Source organism: Mytilus californianus, unplaced genomic scaffold (assembly GCF_021869535.1).
Source record: "Mytilus californianus isolate M0D057914Y unplaced genomic scaffold, xbMytCali1.0.p SCAF_13, whole genome shotgun sequence".
NCBI lineage: Eukaryota > Metazoa > Mollusca > Bivalvia > Mytilida > Mytilidae > Mytilus > Mytilus californianus.
The window spans coordinates 38,243,981-38,266,490 of NW_026262615.1; the positions used below are offsets into that span (position 1 = coordinate 38,243,981).

The 22,510-nt window shown below is 33.0% G+C and overlaps 2 protein-coding genes across 2 annotated transcripts in view; both read right to left on the minus strand.

Moving 5' to 3' along the window:
* The window catches only part of LOC127723621 (60S ribosomal protein L7-like), a 244,298-nt gene that overhangs the window by 182,966 nt on the left and 38,822 nt on the right, over positions 1-22,510 (minus strand). The window lies entirely within an intron of this gene.
* LOC127723935 (acetylcholine receptor subunit beta-type lev-1-like) lies at positions 8,696-10,092 on the minus strand. The gene has a single exon (XM_052230652.1). It carries the CDS (start codon positions 10,090-10,092, stop codon positions 8,905-8,907), a length of 1,188 nt encoding a protein of 395 aa, XP_052086612.1. The 3' UTR covers positions 8,696-8,904.

Consider the following 22,510-nt stretch of genomic DNA (forward strand, 5'->3'; position numbering starts at 1 on the left):
GAATGTGTTTTCTGACTATCTTTCAACTGATTTATTCCATCTAATCGCTTCGCATTATGTCATACATGTAGGATGTTTCTCATTCATTATTGTATCTTTGTATTATTGAAACAGACGATTCTGAAGTATAATTCTCCACAGTTTTGGTTAAATTCGTTTATTATAATAAAGTAACTGTATCAAAATAACAGCTTGTTTGAAATTGATACTAGTATATGAGAAACCTTTGACATAAATATACCAAATGTTAAAACTATGTGATGCAACATCAGTCTGGTTTTACAGTGGTATTTTCAAACCAACTATTGGTATATATTAAACATGGACAGCAAAAACCCCTAAAACAGTAAATACCTAAATTCTCCAGTTCAAGCCTTTTGCATTGTAATACAATTTGATCAGGTATACATAACATTCTGATTTAAGGCTTTCCAATGGATGTCTGCAATTGATTTTCTGCAGAGCAGTAACTTTTGAGTGAATCATCATATGGCAAGAGAAAATTGCATATATTCGTACATTTTCTCCAGTTTTCTCATTCAATTGAAGGCTATTTAGTCAATGAAAACAAGCCAATTATACTGGCTAATGAGCATTCTGAAATACGGAATACTCAGTAGTGTTGTATTCAGTCGTGTTTTGTATATAATACAATGAAAGTCTGAGTAACAAATGAATATGTGACTGATTAATCTTAAAAAACAAATGATCCTAAACATTCAACATTATCTGTATCAATAGGAGATAACTCTTAAAACATGATTGTCTTACAACGACGATCCAGGAGTATGTTTCAAAAACACACAGTTATTTAAATAAATTATATATACTTCAGACCTGTAATAAGCAAAGCAATCAATGTGGATAAAACAAAAATCGTCAGGCAAACCCAGAAAAAAACTTTATCAAGTGCCGATATCGCTTCCTTCCAAGTCATGCAGGTTTCGTTTATATCGGAACACTTTGAATTTTCCGGGTTTGGTTGTACACTTCGTTTCCTGCACTTAATTGCAAGTGTTCTTAACATGTAATACACTGATTCATCATTAGACAAATGTGCGCATCCTGATTCTATTGCTGAAATGATTACAATCACAGTACCAATGAATATTTGTATCATGATATAAATTGAAATAATCGGAATAGATTCTGAACTCTGTGGTAACGAGTCACTGATAATGGTGAGAAATACAGCAAATGCTAGCCAGACTGTTATAACATACCCCATGCGTTCCCCTGTATCAATCGGTATTTTGAATGTAAAAATATCCAGAATTGAAAGTAACAAGATCGGTATAATATAATTTATTATAGCGTACAAGGGTTTCCTCTGAATCACGATTGTAAATCGAACTTTTGTTTCATGAGTTTCCGCGAGATTCAAGGCAGATGAAGATATTATTTTCCATTCACCATGACGCTGTAGATCATTGGCCAGTTCTATTCCCTTACTCCCTTGTGTTATATGGACATCTTCACTAGACAAACTCCATGCTACAAAATCTAAATGACACGTCTGCCTATCAAACGGAAAATATGTTGAGTCTATATCACATTTTGACTCAAAAACTTGGAAGGGCCTCCAATTTACCAATCCATTAGAATCAATATACACCGATATGAATTTTGATCCGAGCTCTTCCAGTTTAGAAAATCCGTTTTGTAAAGAAATGTCGGGTTTCCATACGTCGCCTTGAGGATAATAGATATAATTTAGCTCTCCAAAACTTGAGGGTGTCCATGATAACAATTCATCTGTCCATTCAATCTCTAGCCATCCGGTAGTCGTCAACTTCTGGTGGATCTCGTCCACTCCTGATATGCCGTAAAGTGTAAAAATTACGTGTACTGATAACGGCACCGACTGGTTTCTGCTCGGTCTGATCAGCTTGTTATAATTATTAGTAGTGAACAAAAGTGTGTACAAATTTTGAACATCCGTGTTGCTCTGTGATATAACTGATCCAAAGAAAAATACCGAGGAAGCTAACAAACACCAGGTATAAGTCATTTTTTGAATTCACTAAAATATCACTTTTAGTCAAAAAAGAATTACACATCAAGATGTTATCCGAGTTCGAATTGACATTGATTCAATAATTTGAATTATTTAGTCCCTGAAATATTTTATCTTCATTTGGGAACTAAATTTTCTATTTAACGAAAAAATGATAATGGTCATAATCGGTATGTCAAAGTGTTATTTGATAAATACTGATATTCGTCAAATATTAAAACGCTGGGTAAACAACTTGACGAAAGAAATTTCATTCTTTTAAAATTGTTTTGCACTACGGATTTGTTTGAACATCTATTCTTATGAATTTCCTGCATTCTTCATTGGTTTTTATGGTTTTGAACTGTCAATGGATAGGTATTGTTCATCTGCATAGTGATATTTAAGTTTAAATATTTGATATTTCGGTTCATTGAAATAATTGTTCTCGAAATAATTAATCATTCTTTCTTCAATTGTATAGTCAATCAAGTTATTGACATGAATTGATACACTGGACATTTCTTCAATAAACACATCTTAATATAACAATTATAATTGAACAAGACCATTTTGCTCGAATAATAATTTGTCTTGCTTTAATTTACATTTTTTTGTAAATACTTGTTTTGAGTGACATATATTAATACGTTTCATAACGAGTGAGAATTAGAAATACACGCAGTGATGTCATTTTAGTGATATTTTTTAGCATTGCCATATAAGCGGATGGTTTTGCTAGCCATAAAACCAGGTTCAACCCACGATTTTTTCTAAAAATGTCCTGTACCAAGTCAGGAATATGGCAGTTGTTATCAAATATTTCGTTTCTATGTATGTTGGTGTTTGTTTTTATTGCAATTCAGTGATTCTGTTGTTCCTTTGCTTTCCTCTTATAGTTGATGTTTCCCTCGGTTTTAGTTTGTAACCCGGATTTGTTTTCTCTCAATCGATTTATGAATTTTGAACAGCGTTTTTTTTTATATCAAATTGAGTATTTTAATTTCAATATGACAGTAAGCGAGGCGCTGGCGAGTACATCATTACTAACGAAATTAAATAACGAAAATTGATATCAAGCGATATCTAAATCTTACGAGTTGTTTTACCATTTTCTCCTTTGATAATCATTCCCGTTGCTTTTATAAAAATAGAAAAGTCCGCGATTCGTTAGTAATCTAGTCTTTTACGCATGTGAGGTTGACGTGATGTGTCGTGTCCCGACGTCAAACTTTAACATCCGATATTTTATAAACTTTCGAACCATTCAGAATGTAATACTATTTGAGTAAAAATAAGATTTCCTGATGACAAGTGTAATTGTTTTGTATACTATTGAAAAAAAAACACTTATTTCCGTTGCCATGAAGGAAATTTACATCGTTTTGACCTTTGAAAGTCATCAATGACCTAACGAAAATCCGTTTGAAATGTCGCAATATTGTTTTGTCGTAATATTATTTCATGATTCTTCATAAACCCATGAAATAAACGCATTTTCGTAATCATTTTTCGTTTTACATTCCATTCAGTTTGATACAGAAATATCACTATCCGAGAAAGAGATAACAGCCATAACTACAAGATAATTAAATCTAATACTCAAATCTAGTATTGAATCAAGAACCAAACTTAGTATGCTTATTGCAAAGTATTATTCAATTGAAAAGTTTGAGACGACGAAGGTTAAAAATAATAACCTTATTACTGTACGTATCCTATAGGGTTTGCCCTTTCTCAATACCAATTTCTAAAATGTTATACCAAAATTGCATTTTGAACACTATACATATTAAATATCAGATGGAATGAATCTGTATATTTAATTTCTTAGCAGCTAACAACTCAGTATAATATAATTTTCTTTAAATACTAGTAGGTAAGAAAAGGTTGTTACAGTATAATGAATTTGACATGAAGGAATTAAAATTCCGTAATTTGTAAGAAATTCTTAAATTCAATTTTTTAAATTAAAGCAAGTTGTTTTTTTCTCATGAAATGTATCTTATTGATATAGTTGGATAAGGCCATTCTTTTAATGCCCCTTGTGTTGATATAGATGGATATGGCTGTTCTTTTAATGCCCCTTGTATTGATATAGTTGGATATGGCTATTCTTTTAATGCCCCTTGTATTTATATAGTTGGATATGGCTATTCTTTTAATTCCCCTTATATTGGTATAGTTGGATATGGTTATTCTTTTAATGCCCCTTGAAATAATAAAGTTGGATATGGCTATTCTTTTAATGCCCCTTGAATTGATATAGTTAGATATGGCTATTCTTTTAATGCCCCTTGTATTGATATAGTTGGATATGGCTATTCTTTTAATGCCCCTTGTATTAATATAATTGGATATGGCTATTCTTTTAATGCCCCTTATATTGGTATAGTTGGATAAGGCTATTCTTTTAATGCCCCTTGTATTCATATAGCTCCTCAAGTGTCCAAGTATCTAACATCCTTGGCTGTCTATACATTGTTTTAGTTTAAGCGTTCCTGATAAAAGTTAATTCAGGAAAGGGTTTCGGACGCACATATACTAGTAAGTCTTATTTTTATTTACTTAAAATTAAAAAAAAAATGAAGGAACACAAATTTAAAGTAGATTATGTTTCTAGTCTCAGTTCTATGTTATGATGGTCTGGATTAGGTGGGTGAGGGGTCACTCAATTCTGTATTCTTTAATTTTGAAGCCATTTTTCTCTATTTTTTCATTTCTTGCCCAGTTTTTTCAATTCTTACTGTGGATTCATTTATTTTCGTGGGTACCAATTTTCGTGGATGAAGGAAAACTTGCGTGTTCGTGGATATTTAATTTCGTGGTTTTGACGATGTCTTCATACAAGCCTTTAGAAAATTTGTCATTCGTTGATCTTTTAATTTCGTGGTTCACCGATACCCACGAAATCCACGAAAATTGGTATCCAACGAATAATAATGAATCCACAGTATATTTTCACACTTCACCATTCGCTATTCTTTATATATTTGGCTTATTTTTCTCTATTCTTTATATTTTTGGCTTATTTTTCTCTATTCTTTATTACTTTTGCCCATTATTTTCTATTCTTTAAACTCCATACAGACCCGCAGTTATGCATCAATTTTGAATTTAATCTGTGTGCTATCAGAAGAAGACGAATCATCTAATATCAAATTAAAATCTAAACGAATGATCTTCAACACTCACAACGAGCACGAAACTACCCATATAAATCAAAGTACTGAAGTACTGAACATCGGATGACCACAAGTTCTTGAGGATGTTCAAAAGCACTTGTCTCAGAAAAAAAAACATATCTCTTTACCTGAAACTGAGGTTAATGTACAGAGATGTATTTTTTTCTGAGACAAGTTTGTGCGTGGATGATGAATAAATGACAGGAAATTCAACTTCACCGTAATAACTATTATATTGTAGTGATACAAATCAGTATACACTGATTTGTTGTTATATATTATATTAAAATAACAGTTACATATATAAAATTATATGATTTGCATCCATTTGTATATCATTCTATTCTACTATTCTAATAATAGTGCAATGCAAGTGCATGGTGGACACTTTTCTGTAAAAATTCGATTTTTCTAAGATTGGATACGAGTAGGCATTCATATTTTCCCGCAAAAACAATTACAGAGTTACCGGTCCTTGCCGTTATTGTCGCAAAACGTTCTTTGAGATATTCTTCCGCATGCTTTAACACAATTTTTCGGTACGTGTGCATTGATATTATCAATGTTATTTACTTATATATATATATATCTAACTACAAAACATTTTCATATTATTAATTTATGTTGTAAACAAAAATATTTTTATCAGTATTCATTGAAGAGATGTATTTATATCAAACGATAAGGAATGTTATTTTGCACTCGTTTATGTGCGCATATTTATCATGTTTTTAGATCGGTTACAAACCCAAAACTAATTTACATAATGGAAATCTAGGCGATAGCAATACATCGGAATGACCTCAAGGTCATCGCGATGTAAAAAGTATAACAAAAATATCAAACTCCTAGGCAAATTCAAAGAGGGGAACTCCATAAAAACTAACAAAATCAAACGCGATCATTCAACGGAACAAGTGAAAAATAGTAGCCATAATCTATATTTTTATCATTATCATCAAAATCCTATACTATTTCAGTTTATAACTTTCTAAATCATTATATAATTTCGTGCATTGAATGTGTTTGACCATGCCAATGAAACTGCAATTTGCTTGCTGGTCATTAACATAATTTATGTATGACATATTTTGTTACATAATTGAATTCTGTTTCTTAAATATTTATGTGATAAATACTGATATTCGTAAAATATTAAAACGCTGGGTAAACAACTTGACGAAAGAAATTTCATTCTTTTAAAATTGTTTTGCACTACGGATTTGTTTAAACATCTATTCTTATGAATTTCCTGCATTCTTCATTGGTTTTTATGGTTTTGAACTGTCAATGGATAGGTATTGTTCATCTGCATAGTGATATTTAAGTTTAAATATTTGATATTTCGGTTCATTGAAATAATTGTTCTCGAAATAATTGATCATTCTTTCTTCAATTGTATTGTCAAAATTTCAATCAAGTTATTGACATGAAATGATACACTGGACATTTTTTCAATAAACATAATCTATATTTGTATCATTATCATCAAAGTCCTATACTATTTCAGTTTATAACTTTCTAAATCATTATATAATTTCGTGCATTGAATGTGTTTGACCATGCCAATGATATTTCAATTTGCTTGCTGGTCATTAACATAATTTATGTATGACATATTTTGTTACATAATTGAATTCTGTTTCTTAAATATTGAAAATAAAAGCTAGTGAACTTCACATTTCGAATGAGGCGCGCGGAAGCGCTTCATGTTAAAAATGTGATCGTAACATGCTTTTATTAAGAATAGATTTTAAAAATAACAGTAGCATTTTATCTAAAAGAACCCAGCATCTGTATGAATGGGATACCTACTGTAAACAATATAACGGAAAAAGATAAAAAAAAAAAAGATATTAGCGTTAGGCTTATAATCTAATTTTAATGTGGCACTTAATCTGAACCAGAACAGTTAATATATGTACATCATTTCTCCCTGGCGTTTTTTCAGAAGATTGATTGATTGATTGGTGTTTCACGACACTTTCAGCTCAATTTGTGCTATTTCGTGGCGGTCAGTTTTTATTGGTGGAGGAAGCTGGAATAGCTGGAGAGAAAATGACAATCCTAGTCAATTAAAATTAGAGTCGAGCTTACTACTACGTGCGGGATTCGAACTCACAATCTCATTATTGACTATATAGTGATACAGGAGTTATACTACTTAGAACACCCGGCAAACTGTTTCATAAGAACTGTTTTCTATAAAAGATTATCTTCGAACTGTATATTTAGAATTTAATTAGCTTTTATCTTGTACAAGTCAAATCAAAGACAAATGTAAGGTAATTGCACAATGTAAGGTAATTGCACTCTAAAAAAAAACAAGAGCAACCAAGGCGGCTTGATTGAGCAATAAGACAAGTTTCACACGTAGAACAAGAATTGCCTACCCTTCCGGATCACATGAGCACTCCTGCTGTGTGACATTGGGCTCGTGTTGTTCATTCTTTTTTATTTTATTATGTAATGTTCGGTTATTGTTGTTTGTCTTTTCATCTGTTTCTTTACATGGTTTTGTCCGTTTTTACTATACTTGAAATGTTCAATTGCTCCCTTGGTATCTTTTCTTTCTTCGTTTTTTAGCTGCACACAAAGATATTTATAGATGTCATAACGAGTAAGAATTTTAAAATATTGATTGGTCGAGTTATCTTAAGATGTTCGCTCCTCTTGTTTTTGAATTTTTGCCCGAAATTCGGAATCCTCTTGTTTTATCCATGTGGTGCCATTAGAAAATTTTCCCCGCTAACTCCTACTTTTCTTTTCATAATTTGATTACTTATAGTTTAAAAAGCCACATTTGAAAATGCTATAAAATCCTTGTTATTTTTTTCATATTTTTTTAAAGAAAAAGGGTGCCAATGTTAAATATATGAAAAGTCTAGAGAAATTATTTCCGGCCAAATTTTCAATGACATACATCTCGAAAATAAGCACACTGACCCTTCATTTTTTCTGCTTTTTAGTTCCTTTATTTATGTACTATCAATTTATAACAGTCTTTTAATAAGCTTGTTATTTTGAAACAGAGTAGCGAACATCCTTAATTTCAATATAATATAATACAATAAACGAGCCTTTAAATTGAATAATTCTCTGTAACTCTATTGTATGCCGTAAACAGTATTTCCTTATGGTAAACATTCTCATTTTGTTAATAGAAAAGTTTGCGACTCGTTGATCTCGTCTTTTGCACATAGAAGTCAGGTGTCATATGTCCTGTTCCGGCGTCAATCTTTAAAATCAGACTTTATAAAAGTTAGTATAAGTTATCAAAATATAATAAAAGTTGACAAAAATAGATTTTAAGATGAAAAGTGTGAGTATTTTGTGCATCTTATTGAAATAATTGAATATCTCCGTTGTCATGGAGGAAAAGTACATCGTTTTGACCTTTAAAAGTCAGCATTCACGAATAGCCACTGTAAATATCACAATAACATCTCGTGATGCTGGAGTTTGATATGAGGAATATCTCTTCATGCGAGAAATAAATAACAGGGCACAACCATAAGAGAATGTCTAGTACAAAACGTTTATAAGAGAATTATCAATTTAAAAACAATCTAGATTGTCTATGCTTATGGTACAAACATTTTATTTTTTTTTAATATTGTCACAAAGTTCCATAATATTTGACATTTGCTGTTTCTTTTACTGATATGCACACGACAGTCGGCAAACTACTATTCCGTTAACTAAATAATTTAATTATCGCAATCAACTGTCTCGTAATATTGCTATAATCAAAAAGCAAATAAGAGTAGTAATGAAAAAGATACCCATACAAATCAAGAACAAACAGGTGTCTACTGCAGTGATGGCTTCTTTCCACGTGACTTCCGATATTTCCGGATCTATTTTCATTACCATATCCTCAGACGATTTTACATTGTTTCGACGCAACCGCAATGCAATAAATTTCAGTATATCATACACTGGTACACTTTCCGGATTTGTAACAAGACCAGCTTCCACTGTCGATATCAAAACAACTAATGTTCCCATGAACAGTTGTATAATGATATAAACTGATACAATTGGAACTGATTCCGAGGTTTGGGGCAGGGAATCTGAGACGATGGTGAGAAATACAGCAAATGATAACCAGACAGTTATTGTGTAGCCCAAACGTTCACCAGTATCCGCAGGAATCTTAAATGTAAAGATGTCTAACAACGCCAACAAAATAATTGGTAGAATGATATTCATAATCGTATACAAAGGTTTTCGTTTAATCACGATTGTGAATTTTACTTTGGATATAAAACCCTCAAACTCACTAGTGGCAGAAGAGGAAGTAATTTTCCACTCACCATGACTATCCAATTCGTCAGAGAGATCTATACCGTTACTGGTCTGTGTCAACGTAATATCGTCAGATGAATGACTCCATGACACAAAAATTAGATGACATTTTTGTTCGTCAAAAGGGAAGTATTTTGAATCCAAATCGCATTTAGTCTCAAATACCTGAAAAGGTCTCCACATAATATAGCCTGAACTATGGACATAAACTTGAATAAACTTAGACCCTAGTTCTTCCAACTCGCTAAATCCATTTTGCAAAGACACGTCAGGTTTCCAAACATTACCCTGCGGTAAATACAATTTATCTAACTCATTATAAGAAGCTGGTGTCCATGTCAACAGATCGTCTTTCCATGTTATAACCAACCATCCTGTAGTTGTTAGTTTTTGTTCAATTTCATCAACATCAGTTATTCCATATAGGTTAAAGCTGATATCAATCTCCTTTGGTGCCGATTGGTTGGTACTGGGTCTTATCAATGTATTATAGTTATTTGTTGTAAAGAGCTGTGTTAGCAGGCTCTGAACATCTGTATTACTCTGCAGTATGGCTGTCCCAAACAGAGAGAAAAATATCCACAGTTGTGTTGGCTTCATATTTCATAGAACTGACTGTAAAAGTTTCAAATATAGTTTTAGATTATATGTTCTTAACATAATTACTTAGTCACGAGCTTTTTGAATTTTTGAATTACTATGCTTTTGTTTTCAAAAGGATAATAGGGATTATAGATTTAAACCGAACATGTTCTAATTTTCATTAGGGGTCATTTAATTGTTTTATTTCTTGCATACACCATGTTTGTTTTTAAAACCCGTATATATTTAAGCTTACTGGCACTTTAAGCAGTCATTGATCTACATTTCATATGGTCATAATGTTTTTCTAGGTATAAATAAATCATTAAATATATGTAAACAAATCGAATACCCTCAGAATTTGAAAACAAAATCAAAATCAAAAGAAGTAGAAATAACCATCACGAATGGAATTTTTGTCTGCAAAGTTAATTAATATTATTAGACTGAAATGTGAAGAACAAAAACCACAGATACGGGATATATGCAAATGAGACACTAACCCAAGGACGCAACGTACATCTTTTTTTTAATTCAGAACGATTTTGGGGTGTTTTCAATTGCAAAACGTAAGGAATGTTGGTTCATGGCATATTAACTGATTACGAATCAAAACAAATAGGTGATAAAAACAACCAGTGGAGATCTACACAACAAATTTGATTCGTGTGAAACATCCAATTCTTTTTTTTTTTTGCAATGTACACTTAAGTCAAATCTCTATAAATTTAAAGTTAACAAAATAATTTGGATTATCGCAACTATCCAAAAGCAAACAAAAAAGTTTTAATAAAAAAGACAATTATTAGGTCTTTCCACCTTTCCGTGGAAAGACCTATTGGTTTTCTTCTGATTATTTTTTTTTTCTTCCTCCTAATTTTTTTCTTGCGGTGTATTTTTGTTTCAAAAGATGTCGCTTAGTTTTTTGGTATATGATATCATACAGTCTATACGCTTTTGAAACTGACCCTGTTTAACCGAACACTTTTCTTTGTAAGAGTTATCTCCCCAAACACTGTTTTTCTTGTTATGAGATCTCCTCCGCAACCGTAAAAGAAAGCGACAAATTTATTTTTCCAAATTGCTCGTTATATCCTCAGGATGTTAGGTTTTATTTTGACCGAAGCCGTATAGAGATTCCATATGAGAGTTATTTCCCCTTTTGTATTTGATATAAGTGAAATGTATTTTTAACTGGAAAACCATAAGTGATAGAGGCCTAGGGTCTTTTGATATGAGGTCCTTGGTCCAAAAAAATGAAAATGAGGTCAAGGTCAAAGGTCAAGGTCATGGTCAAAATTTTGATTTTGGCTTGTTATCTCTTATTTTTAGAAATCATATAAGATATCGACAAAATATTTTCACACAATTGTTAGTTGCGACATGTCGTAACACGTAAATTTTAGTTGAAAGGGTACGTAGACATTTGATGCGAGTTTTCCCCCCTTTTATATCTAATATTAGTCGTATGGTAATAGAACTCATAAACAATATAAAGTAGAGGCCTAGAGTCTTTTGATTTGTGGTCCTTGGTTTATGACCTTGAAATTGAGCTCAAGGTCATAGGTAAATTTAACGTTCTAGATTTTGACCTTTGCTTTTACCTCATATGTATACATGATAAAGCCAAGGGACTTTTTGCATTGGGTTGCAAGCAATGTGACATTGAAAAAGTCATTCGGAAGTGACCTTTTGTAAACCGGAAGTAGCTATTTTTTGTACTAAGTTAATGTAAAAGTATTTAGAACCATATATTTTTGGAATCAGTGTCAAGTAAACTATCAAACAATACCGGAAGTAACATCTTTTAAACCGGAAGTAAAAAATTATCTCCCTTATTTATATCTTTTTGTATAAAAAAACATATATTTTTGGAATCAGCGTACAATAAGCTGTCATTTGACGCGGGAATTGACATTTAAAACAAAATTTTAATATTTTCATATCAAAATAGATCCTTACTGGTGGAAAGACCTTCAATTGTTCTCTGAACAATTGGTTTTTAATTTTATATTAGATTTTGTAAAAACCGGTTCCTTTGGGTAAATTATCGCAGTATAATTAGAGAATTAATTATTATCTAAAGTAAAAATAACACCAAGATAACAGTAATGGTTATTAGAATTGTTCTATTAAATGGAATTTAGACAAATATTTACAGTTTGGCCGTAGACTGTGTTTCACAAGTCTACAACACAGGGGTACAGTTAATGCCCATATGAATACCTACAACCTGTATTCGCACATTGATCACCATATTTTATTTGTTTGTAACAACGACTTTAATGTAAACCTTAAGACAACATATTTTTAAAGTTTCATTAGAATTATCTACGCAATATAAAAAATTGAAATTTGCTTTTAAGATTCAAAATATGTTAATCACAAAAATGATAAATAAGAGCTAGCTTAACGGAATTGGATACGGTCTGTTTTAATACAAAAATAATTTTCCATGATCTTATTTCTTAAATAATTGTTAAGCAATTAGTTGAAGTTTGAGAACACCTTTTCATGGAAAACAAGGCTGAACAGTTGATTTGGTTAGAACTAAGTCATTTCTACATTATTACACATATTAGAAATATTTAAACAATAAGAAATAGATTTTGACCTTTTTGATTTTACCGGTTTTGAAACTGACAACATACTAAATGTAAACAAGAGTGCACACGCTGAAATGTCTCGACTTCTTTACTAATCATTGATATTATGTTGATAGTTCTAAACATAAAACTTACTACAACTATCACATAAACTTAACATGATCCAAGAAAATGAGGTCAAGGTCATATAAACCAAACAAGAAATACATGTACACCTTACAATCATTCAATACACTAAATATAGTTGACCTATTGCTTATAGTTTCTAAGATACAGATTTAACCTAGAAAACTAAACATTGACTAATGAACCATGAAAATGAGGTCAAGGTCAGATGAACCATGCCAAGCAGACATGTACAGCTTGCAATCCTTCCATACAACAAATATAGTTGACCTATTGCATATAGTATTAAAAAAAAAGACCAAAACTCAAAAATTTAACATTGACCACTGAACCATGAAAATGAGGTCAAGGTCAGAAGACACCTGCCAGCTAGACATGTACACCTTACAATAATTCCATACACCAAATATAGTTGACCTATTGCATACAGTATAAGAAAAACAGACCAAAACACAAAAACTTAACTATAACCACTGAACCATGAACATGAGGTCAAGGTCAAATGACACTTGCCAGCTGGACATGTACACCTTACAGTCCTTCCATACACCGAATATGCTAGACCTATTGCTTCTAGTATCTGAGATATGGACTTGACCACCAAAACTTAACCTTGTTCACTGATCCATGAAATGAGGTCGAAGTCAAGTGCAAACTGTCTGACGGGCATGAGGACATTGCAAGGTACGCACACACCAAATATAGTTATCCTAGGCCTATTACTCATTATAAGTGAGAAATTAACATTACAAAAAATCTTAACTTTTTTTTCAAGTAGACACTGAACCATGAAAATGAGGTCATGGACAATGGACATGTGACAGACGGAAACTTCGTAAAATAAGGCATCTATATACAAATAATGAAGCATCGGGGTCTTCCACCTTCTAAAATACAAAGCTTTTAATAAGTTAGGTAACGCCGCCGCCGCCGCCGCCGCCGGATCACTATCCCTATGTCGAGCTTTCTGCGACAAAAGTCACAGGCTCGACAACAAAATGATTCGAACTCTTTAGTCAAATGCTCCATATTGTGTTAGTAAACCTTTGGTGATCAGTGGTTATTTGAAACGGAAAAAACGGAACTTTTATTCCCTGAAAGTTCAGTACCTCATTACAGGGGTACTAAGACCTAACGCTGTAATCTAGGTAAAATGTAATACAGCAGTTGTGCGATGAACTTTTATTCCCTGAAAGTTCAGAACCTCATTACAGGGGTACTAAGACTAAACGCTGTAATCTAGGTAAAATGTAATACAGCAGTTGTGCGATGAACTTTTATTCCCTGAAAGTTCAGAACCTCATTACAGGGGTACTAAGACTAAACGCTGTAATCTAGGTAAAATGTAATACAGCAGTTGTGCGATGAACTTTTATTCCCTGAAAGTTCAGAACCTCATTACAGGGGTACTAAGACTAAACGCTGTAATCTAGGTAAAATGTAATACAGCAGTTGTGCGATGAACTTTTATTCCCTGAAAGTTCAGAACCTCATTACAGGGGTACTAAGACTAAACGCTGTAATCTAGGTAAAATGTAATACAGCAGTTGTGCAATGAAGTTTTGTTTAATTGTTAAAATAACGAAAAGAAAACTAAAGTAATTTTTTTAGCTTTATATCAATGTGATGAGTCAATCTCTCATCAGATAAACAGTTTGTTTTATGCTGTGCTGATACACCACTGTCCCAGGTTAAAAGGAGGATTGGGCGAAGGCTAATTAACATCGCAGCATTCTATATGTGCCTATCCCATGTCATGAGCCTGTAACTTGATGGTTGTCGTTTGTTACTGTATATCATATTTGTTTTACGTTTATTGTATTGAACATAAATCAGGCCGTTAGTTTTCGAGTTTGAAATGTCACACATTTTGTCATAAATGTGACCTATTATTGATACATCTACGTCATTTGGGCTCTGGTGGATAGTTGTGTCATTGATAAACATACCACTTTTGATTTTAATATTAACCAAAACTTTAACAAACAAACAAAAATTCTTTCACCTGAGAATGTATTTATTTCAAATTATCACATAACGGTGTTAAGTGAAACATGATTTTCAGGTTAAAACTGTAACTTTATATACAATGTTTAATTAAAAAGATATCGCATCATAATGAAGCTGTGTCCTATATGACCACAACTTCATGGAAAACTATCTCAACCAAACACTTTAACCTGTTATGGGACGAACTAACGAAATGACGAACGGACGGTCAGACAAACAGACCAAAAGACATAATGCCCCTGTACTACTCGTATGCGGGGCATAAACACAGAATTAAAAATAAACACTAATGGGACACACGATCGTTTAATACATCTATTAACATCAGTGAACGCCATTTTTCTTTTATCGTTCATTCAATTATTGTCTTTTAAATTTAAACATCGGTAATTAAAGCGTCGAATTAAGGTGATCGGTAATAATATTTCGTAGCATTTTACCTGCCGACAAAAAAGCAATTAGGCTGTTCTCTTCCTTGCAACATACGTGTATCTGAGACACCTTTGTTGTCAATTCAGAGACAAACAGATAAAGAACATGGAACCAGTCTACAAAGCGATTGACTTTGTTTTACGTCACAGTACTAGGCTCCAATTTATTTTTTTGGCAGCAAATTTTGAACAATTTATTTGTAAGCCTTGCTGTTGTTGAGCTGATAGGTCAATTCCGTATTCTTTTATTAATCTTTCCGTGTAATACTTGCATCAGACTAGAAGATGGCTTGATGGTGTTTACAAAACTGAGAATAATGGGCAAAAAAGTGTAGAATAAAGGGCAACAAAAAAAATAGAGAATGATGGGCAAAATACATAAAGAAAAGAGAAAAATGTTCCAACAAATTAAAGAATGAATAAATGAAGAAAACCCATCCAGACCCTCATTGAAGATTACTAAAGTTCGTTTCGTTTCGTTTATCATTGGCTCACGGTATCAAGACTTATACTCGACTGCCGACACGCCATCTTTAACAATGCAGCTTGGTCTATTTCATGTATTTCTTCTGTGAAAAATATTCAAATATTCATTTAGTTTTCATTCTACTGCATAAAGTTATGAACTATTACTTAGTATTTGTGGAAATTTATAGTTTCATTTACTATGGTAATCAAAAAATGTAATTGTGATTATCTGTAATCAATAAAATTGAGAATTGAAACATTGAATGTGTCAAAGAGACAACAACCCGACAAAGAGCAGAAAACAGCCCAAGGCGGGCTTCAGCTGGCTCCTAAACAATAATGTATACTAGTTCAGCGAAAAAGGACGCCACACTAAACTCCAAAACATATAAATGAACCAAAATAAAAAAAAAAAACCACACACAAGACTAACAAAACCAGGTTCCTGAATTGGGACAGGCGCAAAAATGCGGCGGGGTTAAACATGTTTTGTGAGATCTCAACCCTCCCCCTATACCTCTAGCCAATGTGGAATAAATAAACACACAGCAATACGCACAGTAAAACTCAGTTTAAAGGAAGTCCGAGTCCGAAGTTAGAAAAGGTAACAGAAGAAACTATGCAAAATGATAATGATCAACATAAATTAACAAAGGACTACTAACAGCAGCTACTGACATGCCAGCTCCAGACCTCAATTAAACTGATCGAAAGATTCTGTCATCATCATATGAAAATCACGCACAATCCCTCCCGTTAAAATTTTAGTAGCATGCCATCATAAAATATACGAGAAGAACATAACCCGTATCATGCCAACAACTGGTTTTAGAATAAATGTCGTTTTAGAACACATTTGAAAGTAATTCAATGTAATGTGTAAATTAGCATTTTTTCAATTACAAGTAATTGAAAATACGTCATTACATTGCCTTTTTGTTTTGGAATTATGAATTACTTTTCAATTAGATTTAAAATTTGCTGGACAATTTAAACATGTAAAAGGTAGAGATATTCAAGTTACAGAGACCAACATTGCCTATTCACGCAATGTTGTTAAAGTCATATATGTCATATGAAACGAGCTTCTGGTGATTTTAATGCATTCATATAAAACTAAGTCTTTTATGTTGATTTTTTAAGATTATAACAAACTCATAACGTATAATCGGTAAAAGATATTGTGTTCGGTGATTGTTGATCGAAATCTTTAGCTGCTAATTAACTTGCCGGCTTTGGTGTCAAAGTTTATCGATCGTGCCATTGATAAAAATCAACACAGAATCATTGTATATAATAAGTAAAATGATAAACCGATGTGTATTTGTTGTTTTATATTGAAATACTTTCCATGTGTTTCCATAATTTATGTTAACAGTTCTTAAATGCTGTGGTGTTTAACATTTTTTCTCTAAAAATCAGTTCAAACTATCTATTTCCACGTTTGATTACTTTTTCTTACATCACATGTTTTTCCCTTCGACCTTGCGGTTGCCTTATACTGGCAATTCATTGAATAGGTCACCAATGATGATTTCGTAAAGATATAACATGCACAAATGAATTTAAAGCAATAAAATAATTCTAAGTCAATCAAAACGAAACAGCAACCAAACAAAGACAAATAATAAAAACAGATATATCAACGTCAAAATGTCATCTATCTCCTGGACCGACAAAACATAAATTTCACCATTTACTTTTAAATTATTGTATCTCTTACGAGTTCCGACAAATATACCGAAAAAAAGGTATAATGTGGAAGGTTCATGGTGATCTTGAAATTTGAACATGATCAAGGTCACATGTTACAATTTAAGCAGACTGTTGCCACAAACGTTGCTTCATACGACTAATTGTTTCCGGGTACACCATTTCTGGAACCTTCGATAGGGATTATATATCTTACGGAGAAATTGAAGCGGTTGGTCTTTCATAACGTTGAGGCTTGATTTCCCCAAAAATCCACCATGTACTCCTCTGTCTATTATCGGAATAAAGTTATAATGTGCAAATGACAAGCTGACTTTGACCTTTAAATGTTTTTACCTTAAACAAGGTCAAATGTGATGAAGTACTCTATTGAGTGAAGGCACATTATTCACCCGTTGGTTTTTTTTCCTTCTGCCATGGTCTTCGGCATTCAATGGGTATTGCTCCATAAGGAAAGATAATTCGGCCTGCCAATGTCGATTCCGAATACTAGTACATGGACGGATACCGGGGATAAGGAAGAGGAAAGGGGAAGAAGGGGTATGGGTATCGAGAGAAACCACGACACGGAATTCGTAAAATAGCAGTAGAATTGCTACATAGTTTGCATATATGCATTTTCATTTGATTTTAAATTAGCAAGTTAATAAAGTAGCATGTTGTTATTAGACTCCGTTAAATACATTGTTTGCATATATCATAATCACATTAACCATTAGGCAAACCTGGTTTTTAACCTATCAAGTCTTCAAATTATTAAAAGATCAAGGGATTAGATTAAGGTGACCCACGATTTTAATAACATTTCGATTTCGAAACGATTTCCTTGATAAGCCGGCTTATTCAAGGAATATAAATAGGCATACGTTCAAGTGGAGGGGTCGGGTGGTGGTGTGCGTCAAAAACGAAGTCTGCTTGATAAAACCAACTTCTCATTGAGATATGTATGTCTTTCTTTAATGACTTATGTTCAATTATGACCCCTGAGTTTGACTGTGCTCTTCTGATAATGTAAACCGTTTTTGTTGTTTCAAGTTTGCGTGCTCGTCATGTATGTGGGAGAACGTGGGTTCGATGCCCCGCTGGGTCCTACCAAAGACTTGAGTCAGAGATAGGTGTCCGGTTCAGTGTGTCGATCTCGTACAAAGCAAGGTTATACATATCAAATTATCATCTTCTTGTCCTGATATGTGGGTCTGGATTGGGGGGAGGGGGTCCTTCATTTCTTTATTCTTTATTTTTTATACCATTTTTCTCTATTCTTTATTTATCTTGCCCATTATACTCTATTCTTTATATTTTAGCACCCTATTATTATTATTTTTTCTTTTTTTTTGCCTATTTATCTATACCTATTCTTCCTCCTCTTCTTCATCATCATCATTACATAAAGTATTTATATATGTGAATCTAATTTATTAACTGTACTTAAAGCCTAGGGTTAGCTACGACACACAAATGTATAAACACTGAACGAACGTTGACGTTAGAATAAATGGCGGTGAGGCCATAACATGCATATCCGGAAAATTTAGTGACGGAACCCTTTACAAGAATATAGTATGTATGTTTGTCTGCTTCATATCTGACTTGACTAAAAGAAATAAATGGGTGTAAAATAAAAATAAATCATGAATTCCAGGACCTGAAATTCAAATGTATTTTAGCCACAACACATTAATGCTTTGCACGTATGAGAATCCTTACAACTTTTAGATGGGCTCATAGGTGGCCTGATGCCAGTCTTGCCAGGCGATATTTCTGCCCCTATGCAACACCGATGGCAGTCGAATCATTATGGTCTTAGGACAAATCAAGGTGTTCCTATATTCATGATAGTCTTAACCTCCCTCTTAAGTAATAGAGAAAAAAAAACATATACGTAAAGAAATATTTGAGTCATTCATTGTTCCCCTTTTTTGGTACAATTAATTTTATAAGATTGAGAATAAATGGACCAAGCGAGCTAGAAATGGTCACTATTTTTGTGAAATTTTGACACAAATTGTGGTAAAAACAGAATTTTTGTTCAAATTTTGAGAAACATCTTTCTGTGCTAGAATTTCAACAAAAAATGACGTTAGAAGTTGTGTTGTGCTAGTAAATATTGATTCCCAATGGGGTTTGAGATAATTTAGAGGTCAAATGTGTGATAGTATTTCAATGAAAACATATATTTCCCTTGCCTGAGGTTTTGTGCACTGAAGAAAATTAATATTTCCCTAGAGCATCACCCGAAGGAAATATAACTTTTCGAGGGCGAAGAAATCTTCATGTCTCCCTAAGCCAAGGGAAATGAATGTTTTATTCCGGCCGTTATTTGACAAGTTTATATTTATTTATTCCGAAGGCATACTGAATATTTTACGGAAGGAACCAACCTAACTATCACCCAAAACATTAGATACATTAACCGAGCGTATCTTCCCGCGAGATAGTCCTGATCTTCAGAGGGGAATGCGATGCTCAGGGGCGAATATGAAGTTTTGTTCAATGTCACGTGGGATCGTCTCAACCAATCAAATGTTAATTTCGCTATAATGATTTGGAATAAGATCACTTATTTTAGGTGAGATTTTTTTTAAATGGAATCCCTGAGGGGGGACACTTACTATTTAATGAGTGATAGGCTTGAGACACTGGAATAAGCCACTCTTTCAAGCTTCATGATTTATGATAATAAGGATGACAAATTAAGATTAAATATATAACACGGTTCCTGATTGAATCATAAATCTATACTACTAAAATAACGAGGTCCAATCTGTAAGCCGGCATGACGTAAAAACGACGAATCAAAGAATTCAACTTTATATATAACGAATATGGGACAATGGTGTTGATTAAAAATTACACCATTCCAGACCCTTTTGTTTATTACATAATTAATTACCGGATCACCAAGTGATTAGTCAAAAGGCTGGACGTCTGGAATGTGGTAAATCTGTTAACGGTATCTCGGTGATCCGGTAATTAAATGGCTATCTCACCTTGGTGATCCGGTAATTAAATGGCTGCTTCTCGGCTGCTTCTGGGGGGAAGTGAAGGATATCTTAACGTCTGATTGGGTATAAAGGAGTTGTATGCATTATATGTCAACGCGTCCGTTAGTGGGGTCGGATAAAAATCATGATAGTAGGTCATCGGTACAAATTATAATGAAGTGTTCAATTGCTAATGATAGTTCACGAAGCCCTGTCAATTTGAGCGAATAATATCATTCTGTGATAATGATATTTATGTTATCTTGAAATTCTGTTGCAATTTTGGTACGAAGGTGTATATTTATGTATTATTAATGTTCTTTAAAAAAAACCAATAATACTTATAATCTACACTTTATAGTGCGTATTGAAACATATTATTTTGTTATATTTCTTCATAAACTATAATTTTAAATAGTAAATACACAAAACGTGTGCTATATGAATTAAAATATTATCCTCATTTTTTTTATTGCTTGGACGTATTGATTAGAAAATATTTAAATTATGGAATTTACCGTATTGGTACGAAGATGTCCTTTCGTTTCCCGCGGTTTCACCGCTTCATTGGTTTCTGATCATTTCTGGTGTAAACAAAAGTGACGATTGATAAACAGCTGATTAACCATTAGAAAAATAAAAAACAAACAAACAAGTTGATCAAGATGGTTTCGTGTGTGCAAGGAAACATACACAAAGCATCACGGTATAGTTATGGGCAAGGGTTTCAGACCACTATAGTGGCAGCTGTTGCTATATTAGATATTTACAATGTTCATTTAGGGTTCAGTACACTATACTATAGTGGCAGCTGTTGCTTTATTAGATTTTTACAATGTTCAGTTTAATGACCCCTCTAGCTGGACGTCTACGACGATAGTTGAAATTATTATTGAATGCAGCAATTTATATGATCGCATATTATTTTCTGAAAACCCAAGATACTTCAACACAGCGAGGTCCCAAATGATGTTAGCATGTGGGGTAGACAGTTCAATGTACTCGTACATGATGATTTATTCTTTGAAGTTGTTGGACACAGTGGCGATCAGCAGTCATTGTCAATTGATATATCAACAGCACTGAGAACTGCATTTGATATATCCGATTCTAATTTGTATACTAGTAGTTACATTAATAGGTCTTACAATAAGTATATTTCGTCGTGATGATAATTACTATTTGTTTGATTCACATGCTCGATATAATCAAGGTTTTCCATTTTCAGATGGTACTGCTAATTTGCTGACATTTTCAAATCTGAATGAGCTGACACTCTATGTATCATCGATATACAATGGTGCTGATTTTAATCTATCGCCTGTATTTGTAGGTATTTATAATATGTGATATTGGCAGATGGAACTGACTATGTAAAGGCTTTATTTTATGGCTTGGATGCGTTACCAAATTCAATTATGGCGGTTGATAAGGAAATCCAGATCCTGGATTTTATTCCTAAACCAAACAGGTATTTTATGTATATATATTAGAATTCATCCTCTGTCCCAGCTGACCTGAGAATCTGTCCCGCTTCAACCATTAACGTCATACAACAATCACGCTTCCATTGTGTCGTCAGATGATTTGTTTTATGACGTCAAAAGTTTACGGGAACCTTTGTGATGTCCAGTAATGGCGGACAAATAGCAATAAGGTGTATTCAAAGCACTAAATGGATTTAGAGAAAGGCGACCCGGGTCACCCTTATAAATAGATATAAGAAGATGTGGTACGAGTGCCAATGAGACAACTCTCCATCCAAGTCAAAATTTATAAAAGTAAACCATTATAGGTCACAGTACGGTCTTCAACACGGAGCCTTGGCTCACACCGAACAGTAAGCTATAAAGGGCCCCAAAAAATTACTAGTGTAAAACCATTCAAACGGGAAAACCAACGGTCTAATCTATATAAAAAACGAGAAAAGCCTACATTTATTGTTAATACAGACATTTTACCTGTTCCACACCAAACGTTGTCAAGTTTGGGGCCCCCGGGCACCCCTTTTTTCATAATTCATCCTACATCCACTTTTGAATTTGTTTGCTTATTTGTTCTTTGGTCTATTATTATCTGTCTATACATTGACAATGAA

Bases quoted from the DNA above. Each gene is read 5' to 3' on its own strand.
- LOC127723935 (XM_052230652.1), bottom strand. From the start codon at position 10,092: ATGAAGCCAACACAACTGTGGATATTTTTCTCTCTGTTTGGGACAGCC.